Source organism: Rattus norvegicus, chromosome 3 (assembly GCF_021556685.1).
Source record: "Rattus norvegicus strain SHRSP/BbbUtx chromosome 3, alternate assembly SHRSP_T2T, whole genome shotgun sequence".
In the NCBI taxonomy this organism is placed as follows: domain Eukaryota; kingdom Metazoa; phylum Chordata; class Mammalia; order Rodentia; family Muridae; genus Rattus; species Rattus norvegicus.
This window is the reverse complement of record NC_141536.1, coordinates 72430565-72439887: the sequence shown is the minus strand read 5'-3', so window position 1 is coordinate 72439887 and position 9323 is coordinate 72430565. Positions and strand designations below refer to the sequence as shown.

The 9323-nt window shown below is 35.3% G+C and overlaps 1 protein-coding gene across 1 annotated transcript; it reads left to right on the top strand.

The window, feature by feature from the left end:
- Positions 1 to 412: 412 nt before the first annotated feature.
- Positions 413 to 1351, top strand: Or5w15 (olfactory receptor family 5 subfamily W member 15). The gene is given in 1 exon segment (NM_001000661.1): positions 413 to 1351. A coding segment is annotated over 1 exon segment (939 nt).
- The last annotated feature ends 7972 nt before the right edge of the window (positions 1352 to 9323 follow it).

The following is a 9323-nucleotide window of genomic DNA, read 5'->3' as shown; positions in this document are numbered from 1 at the left end:
ACTAAGAGCCTATAACAGTTAAAAACATTAATTCAGCATATGATATTTTAATTATTATTATATTACTTAATATAACCCTACAGCATGTCAGATATGGAAGCATGTTCTATATATTTAAATATACTGCTTAATAAAAAGTGTAAGAGAGCAAGCAATATTGTACTGAACAAATACATGAACATATAGATACAAAGATTACGAACTTTCTGCTCCTTGCTCTTATAAAATTGCTGTGCTGATTAATACATGGTTTTCAAAATGTTTTAAGGATTTATAAAAATTTCCTGAAGGACTAAATAATGTAAGGCTTAGTTATATTAAATACTGTTCTGTACTTGACAAGTAAAAATGAACACTAAATTATTATTGTATTGTGACTTTTGTAAATTTTTAGAACAAAACCAAAAAACTCATGGATAACGGGAATTGCTCCTCATTGACAGAATTTCTCCTTTTGGGAATTACAAATAACCCCGAGGTAAAAGTATTTTTATTCATTATGTTTCTAGTTGTTTATCTCACGAATCTGCTGACAAATGTTGGAATGATCATTTTAATCAGAATGGATACCCAGCTCCACACACCAATGTACTTTTTTCTCAGCCATCTTTCTTTCTCTGATCTTTGCTATTCCACTGCAGTTGGTCCCAAGATGCTTGTAGACCTCCTGTCCAAGAACAGGAGGTCTATTCCTTTTCTTGGCTGTGCTATGCAGTTCTTCACTTTCTGTATATTCATAGATGCCGAGTGTGTGCTTCTGGCAGTGATGGCATTTGATCGATATAAGGCCATTAGTAACCCCCTAATGTATGTAGTAGATATGTCCAGGAAAGTGTGCTTCCAATTATTGATTGGTGTTTATTCTGTGGCATTAGCAGATGCTTTGATACATACAACATTGACATTCCACTTATGCTTCTGTGGGTCTAATGAGATTAATCATTTCTTCTGTGATATTCCTCCAGTGTTAGTACTGTCTTGTTCAGATACACAGGTCAATGTGTTAGTCATATTCACCGTGTTTGGTTTCATTGAACTGAGCACCATCTCTGGAGTGCTTATTTCATATTGTTACATCATCTCATCAGTCTTGAAGATCAGCTCTGCTGCTGGGAGGATAAAGGCTTTTTCTACCTGTACATCACACTTGACTGCAGTTGCAATTTTTCAAGGAACTATGCTCTTCATGTATTTCTGGCCAAGTTCTTCCTATTCCCTAGATCAAGATAAAGTGACTTCCCTTTTTTATACACTTGTAATCCCCATGCTGAATCCTCTGATTTATAGTTTGAGGAATAAAGATGTGAAAGATGCACTCCAAAGAATAAGAAGCAAAATGTGTTTAAAATAATTGCATTGTTTGTATGACATATTTCACTTTCTTCACTAGACTGCTTTCTAGAATATCATCTGTACATGTGTTATGACTTCTTTGTCTGGTGTCTTTGTGCAACTCCTAACAATGGAAGAAGTATAGCTCTAACTCCTTTGCCTGGTCTTGGGATTCTTTTTCCCATATTGGTTTGTTGGAGGGGTTTTTCCTTGTCTTATTGTATCTTGTTTTGTCCTATTTGGTTGTTGTCTATTGAAGGCCTGCTCTTTTCTGAAGAGAAAACAGATGTGAGTGAATCTGGGGGATGAGATAATGGTGAAGAGGTGGGGAGAATGGAATGGGAGTGTGGTCAGGATATGTTCTATGAAAGAAGAATCTTTTTCAATAAAAAAAAAATAAATGATACCAGTTCACAATACTTCCATTATGAAAATTAAATTTATTCTTTAATTTATTGTTAAGTTTTTTAAATCTGCAGATGAATTCTAGAATCCTATGAATGTCACTTAATTATCCTAAAAAGATATATATAGAAATAAAATTATGCATATATATAGTATACATATAAATTATATACAATTATACTCTGAGGTTTTTTCACTTCATTCATACTAATCTTTATTGAATGGGTAATAGAAGAATGTTTAAAATATGTCCAGTGCGTATGAAACATGTTAATTATAGGGACACTTAAATGATTCATCATTATTCTGAAAATACAACTGAAAACAAGACTTGGGATCAAATCTCATAAGGATCATGTATGAAGGAAAAGTTTCCTAGCTGGAAATATTAAATCACAGATTTAAACAGCTGAATGCTGAGCCGTGTTTCTGAGAGTCTTCAAATAAAATTTGCTTCTGAACAAGGTATCCATAATTTTCCCTCTTTTCCCCAATTGAGGTTGTAATAACCACAAAAAGTACTTTAAGAAGAGATTTACTTATTTTATTCATAAATAACAAAACACACACAGTGTATGTGTGTGTGTGTTTGTGTGTGTGTGTGACAGAGAGAGAGAGACAGAGACAGAGACAGAGAGAGAGAGAGAGAGACAGAGAGAGAGACAGAGAGAGAGAGACAGAGAGAGAATAGACTGTTTTGTTGTGGCAGTAAGGTCCTGCTGTGCTAGCCGCCTGAATAACAATAGCCAGGAAACAAACAGATTTCTAATTAGGGATGGGTTATAACCTCAGTGTAATGCAGTGTCACCCAAGCTACATGCCATACATTTATGAGAAAAGACCTTTAGCTGTGCAAATAGATACTTTTGCTGGCCACCGATTTTCAAACCCGTGAGACCTGCCAGACATCTTAGCAGAACATTCATGCCATTTTCCACATGGGCCCACGACTGTCTCATAATGAACAGGCTTATGAAATATTCTCTAAAAGTTCTTTATTGTTAACAGTCCCAACGTTTTTCAAAATTCTGTTCTCTTAGCTGTAATCATATGTAAAATATGAGTCGTTACCTATTTCAAATATAAAGAAGTTACAGAATAAATTTCTAAATTCTAAAGCAACCACATACCAAGAAAAATACAGACCAAGTTAATACTGAAGCTCAGCCAAAGTAAATCAAATGCTTCACCTATATTCCTTTGAAAAGTCAGTTGCATCTCCCAGAAGTTTATGTATCCTCCCTTGAGCTAGATAGATTCAGCGCTTTCATTGTTCTTCACTAGATATTCTGTATTGCTAATATCTCCAATCATGAGGTTTCCATAGAACCTCTTTGTTTCCAGTTACGACTATGCAGAGAGCCTTCTCAGATCATTTGTTCATGTAATCCAACCTGCTATATATTATCTGGACTTGGTGGATTTTTCAATAACTATGTTTTAATCCTTGAAATGTCAGTTTCTGGGCATGGTGTGAAGTTTTGCTGACACAACATTCTTTGTCATTATAAAAATGCCAATCTATGGTATCATCTTTTTAAATGGAATGTTTAGTGTTCATATTTATGCCATAGTTCCTCTCTTCCACATTCAACATAGCACATTTGTTTATGTTTAGTTGGAGCATGCTAGGGATTTTAAAGAATAAATCTGGAAAACCTTCCACATTCCTTCTACAAAGTAATTGTCACATGAGCAAACCATTTGGTCAGGTTTGTCACTACAATGATACAAACTCTTATTACTTATTCTTTATGATGGTCAAATAATTCCAATTGATGTAGGTTTTAAAGGACATTTTTGACAGCCATAGTCACAAGCCTCTGTATCTATTAAATATAAGTTCTGTCATGTAGTCCCTCAGTTTTTCCCTCTGACTTCCTTTCATCATTACTTATTAAAAACCCTCTGTGAGATTCACAAGCAATTCTTCCTTCCCATTTCTCCCATTTTTAAAATATTCACAAAAGTTAGTTGCACTCCCCCCAAAAAAAGATAGTTCATGATTTCTTTTCCTATTTTTGACATTTACTTCACAATTTTTCGAATTCCTCATGTGTATATAATACATTTTTCTTGACTTCACATCCATTCCTTCCTCTGCTCTTCACTTCCATCTGCTCTACTTTTCATAGAACATCAAGTCCATTTGTTTGACCTGGAATATTCATGGTTATGTAGCCATTGCCTGGATCATGGTTGATTGACAACAGAAAAAGATCATTTTCCTCACTCAATCATAAAGTTCAATATCTTCTTACCATATTCTGGGAGTGCATAGACATCTCTTTTCTTTCTGCTGAAATACTGAATGTAGGCATCCACTATTGCTCTCAGTTAATGAGTTCCTCTCCTATCCAGAAAATATTTTTGCTCCTCTCTTCTCCCATGTCCAGCTATAGTTAGTTTTACTTCTCCTCCAACATGTTCTCTAAACCTGGGAAAAATAGCTGTCATATACATGTCGCAACAATGGTTACACCAAAGACAAACATTCTTTCTCCCTACTAATCTTTTTTGATTAGTAGGGAGATTTGCATTAACTACTTTCTCATAGATACATACACACACACACACACACACACACACACACACACACACACACACACATGCCAAATTTTTTTTCTTATGAGTTCTGAAAGCTTGAGCAACATTTTGATGAACAAAAATATAGTTGGCAATTTTACAATTGTTCAGGGGTTTGATTTTTTTTCTTAGTATTCAACATTCAATAGAGTTTTAGAGTTTAAAAATTTCTCACAGATGGAGCATAATATGAGTTATCAGTATCACTTTCACAAACTGCGATCATAAGAAACATACAGTGCAAGAAAATCTAACATTTTAGTAGTATCATTGGAGTTGTAAGACATCATTACCTAGAAGTAGTGTATTTTTTATACAAGCACACACATACATGTATAAATACACACACACACATATATATATGTACATATATTTATTATATATATATATATATGTATGTATGTATTTTCAGACTTATTACATATTTGGGAAGTCCAAGTCATAAGTTAAAAAAAACACACAAAATATATTTGGGGTAAAAATGAGTTGAAATGTGTGTTAATTTCCAAAGAAGAAAAAGAGCACACATTTGTATCTGTCATTAAAATATTTAATTTTCAATCTAAACTGATGTTTCTCCTAACAATTGAAATACTGCTTGAGCTTTTGTGAAAACATTGATAATTCTACACATGTTAAACAATTGGTTAGTCATTGTCAGTGTAGTAGCTGAGGAGTCTGGGACTCTATGATCCATAGCTTTGTGTTTAAACTTTACCTGGCTGAAAATATTTCAAAATGGAAGAAATATTTTTTTCTTTCAAGTTTAGAGTGTGGTATTAATACAACTTTCTGTTAATGTGACAATGTAAATGGTAATAACAATATCAGAGAGGATGAATTATTTTGCCCACCATTTTAGATTTTTTTTCTGTTCAGAAGAATTGAAAAGTTGAGGTAAGTGTTTATGGCTAACAGGTAGCAAAGAGGCCAGATAAGTGGCAAAGCACGAAATTTATGTTAGAGATAATTCCCAGGTCACCAACTTCTATGGAACAAGGACCATATCCTAGAAGGCTTACATGCTTTAAACAGTCTATTCACTGAAGCATGAGACTGTCAATGGCTTAATTAACAGTTGTAAAAGCCAAAGTCTCCATGACCTGTGTACTCTGGAAGTACCACCACCAAATCTTGCCAAATCATACTTGTCAGGATTCTAGGCGTCCCTCAAGTTAATGGTTTCAATTAAGATCCAATGTCCTATGAAGTGTTTCTCCAAGACTTTACCCAACACTAATATGTTTCCAACATATCACTCTAAGTTGTTTACTACCTTCAAATAAAATATAGCAAAAACAAAATAATATAAAATAAAATGCAGCACTCTTTATGCCCTCAAATAAGGCATTACTAAATGTTATCATAAGAACATTGTTACTTCAACATATCATCAAGGATTTCATAAAAATCTAGAAAAAATGTACAGATAGCCAAACTTATTCATATCAGTTGTGTTTTTTTTGTAAAAACAATCCATTTTTAATTTTTAGTAAAATATATAGCTACTACATGAATAGATAGAAACATTTGCATCGAAAAATTGTTCACAATAAATGGTACCTCTACATTATACCCAGCCCTTCTAAGTCTCAGGGAATATTACGAAAAGGTAAAAGGTATTGGAGTTGGACTTTAGGGTACACATGGACAAAATGATGTCTTGTGGACATGACAGGACCCATTCAGTCATTTATTCACAACAGTGTAGTTGTTTATATAAGATCAAGTTATTCAACATCTGGCAGAGAACAAGGAGCTTGTAGGACTAGCTGAGGAGATATAATTGTTGGTGGTTTGATGCTCTATTGAAGAACCAGGAAAAATTCAGACCCCCCAGCAAACAGAGTAGAGCCAAAAATGTAGGTTAGCCAGTTCAGTGACTCTGTTCCAGGAATTTGAATGACCATGGAACTGATGATTACACCAGCTGGTTTGGCAAATCTCTCCCAGAAAATAACTGACCATAAAGTTATATTAAAATCTTAAAGAACAATCTTGACAAACAGGAAGTTCCGCCTTTTGATTTTTCACTGGTATTCTTGACATTTTCCAATGACGCCCTTCCTATCCCTTTGGGTTGTGGTTTCTTCCTTTAAATTCCCCTTCTCTTAGCTACTGGTGGTCAAACTCCTCTGCCCCTGCGTGAGATACGAGTCTCGACCCCAGTGCACTGCTTCCTATTAATAAATCTCATGTTTTTACAGCAAGGATGGTCTCTCATGAGTTCTTGGATGGTCGTGTCATCCTGAGACTTGAGTGAGGGTTTCCCAGCTCCAGGGGTCTTTCACTATCAAAAATAGAAAAAAAGAAAGAATATAAGGTCAGAAGAGGGTTGCAGTGAAGACGTTAGTTGAGGAATGGGGGTGTATATTATATCGGGGAAACCCTCACAGAAACAAGAGGAAAGGGGAGGGGATGGGGCTTGTGGAGTGGAAATGGGATGACATTTGAAATGTAAATAAATAAAATAGCCAATAAAAATATGTAGTATGAAATTATGCAATTATAAAAATTATATAATTAAAAATGCCAAAAAGTGAAATGACATCATAAATAGTATAGTAATGAGTAACTAATTTGAGAGAATATTGTACACAGGTAAAGAAATTGAAAGAAAAGATTGTAAATTTCATAAAATCATTAAAAAGCTCAAAGAATGGGAAAATGGCATTTGTGTAAAATAAAATGTGAGGTCATTTTTCATTTGGTAAGACTTCCTATGGGTTCTTTGGGTATTAAGACTTCAGGATGGGTTAAATATGTCTGGTATACAATTTATATGGGACAAGAAGAAATTGAGAGACACAAAGCCCAAGTGGAACTCAGAATGTTTCCCCCCAAATAGTTTCCTTGGTGTGCTGGGTAGGTGTTAACATCAACCTGACACAGGCTAGAGTCACTTGAGAAGAGACTCTATTGAGAAAATGCCTCATACAGGATGTGTATGTTTAGGTGGGCAATTATATCTTATCAATTGGATCAGAGGTTATTGTGTTGTGTGTTCTTTCATGTAGCAATTTAAGTTTAAGAGAGTGTGTAGTGGCCAGAGACACTGGGCTGCCACGGAGTTGGGATGTGTGTTTCTGGCAAGAGATCTATCAGGTATCTTGGGGCACTGTGGTGCCAGACCTAGTGGGGGATAAAAGACAGCCTTTTTTTTTTTTAATAATTTTGCAACAACAAATGGCGAGCCAACATGCTGGGAGAATCCACTAGTAATCCTAAGAGTTGAGAGAAAGTTTTAATTTCTAAGAGGAGGCCAGTGACATGTTGAGTCATGTGATGTTTCAAGTGCGGGGGGGGGGGGGGGGGGATTTAAACAAACAGAAACAGCCTGGGCTGGCGGCTGTAGGTCCCCTGCTGTGTGATAAGTAGTTACAACTCAGAGTTAGAGACAAAAGCTGTTTTTTAAAGAAAGTCTTTCAGGATACTCATATTCCTTCTAACATGGGCTCCATGGGAATTTTGGGTCGAAATCCTAGTCAGACAGGCTGCTTCTTAATGACAGGTATTGTTAAAAGGTGAATTAAATTTGTTTTTAAGAAGAGGGTACAGAGATTACCAGAATCACATGGGGATTTTCACCCACGGTTCAGAACTTAGATAGGGAAAATTAGTCACTGACTCCAGGTAGAGTATTGTGATATTTACAAGTTATTAAGGTTAAGTAAAAATCTGTGGCTCCAGGTAAAGAGCTTAACAGATTGATATATTTTGGGCTAAAGTCCTGGTTTGATAAGTTGCTTATTGGAATTGATAGAAAGTGTTTAGTTTGTTTTATGAATTACCCTGCTAAAGGCCATATGGTTTGTTGATGCCGGCTAGCGAGGGTTTGTGGTTTTGATATTTACCACAACAGGAGACTCAGATTCTCTTAACGTGGGCTCCACAGGAATTTTGGGTTCATTTCCTGATATGACAGAGTACAAAAGCCTACCAGGCTCATACACTATTGTTTGGCTTACTTCCTATTTTAAAATTGTTTAATCTTCATAACGGGTGTGACTTTGAGTTTTATGGTTATATTATTACTCTGGGAGAGAGTACACGATACAGCTTTTCTGGTTACAGACTAAGGAGCACAGTATTCTGGGGAAAAAAGGTTTGTTTTTGTGTTTTTAAAAAGTGTGATTATGGGGTTGGGGATTTAACTCAGTGGTAGAGTGCTTGCCTAGCAAGTGCAAGGCCCTGGGTTCGGTCCCCAGCTCCAAAAAAAAAAAAAAAAAAAAAAAAAAAAAAAAAAAAAAAAAAGAAAGAAAAAGAAAAAGAAAAGAAAAGAAAAAAAAGTGTGATTACGCCCTGGAAACCTCACTGAGTCATATTGATCAGATTTGAGAGAGGGAGACCGCCTGAAAAACTAGATTCAAGAGAATCAAACAAAAAGAGATTTCGATTCTAAACTTTTGTCTTGAGAGTTGTATTTTGCAGTGTGTCTGCTTGGATTCCTGGTCTCAAGGACTTTCAGCTGGGTCCAGTCAGGACACATCTGGCTACAGCATTTGCTTTACTCTTCCTATCTCTTACCCCTAAGGATATCTCAACGACCATGTACAACTTGAAGTTATAGAAGAGTCATCGCTCCCATTCCCTGGACTTTTGGGGGGCTGAAAGCGGTTATTCTAAGGTTGTTTTATGAGAAATCTAGAAATGGTTGTAATTTAATAGGGAGGATTAGCTAGATTGAGTTGTACAGTCATAATCTCATTTGGTAACTAAACAAATCATATTTTTGCTTTGGTATAGAATTTATTTGTTAAAATAGTTTAAAAGTATAAGGTTGAGAGCCAGTCCTTCTATTGATGCCATTACAAACTTCTGAACTGATTATACATGTGAGTTGAGGGCCAAATAGCAAATTCATGGCTCTAAGTTTAACTGTTAGAGTGCTTTCAAGATAATATATTAAGATAGTTAACAGACAACAGTCCAGATTACCTTATATGGATAGGTGGTTTTCAAAAACTTCAGAAATCCACAAAATATGAGATTTAAAGTTG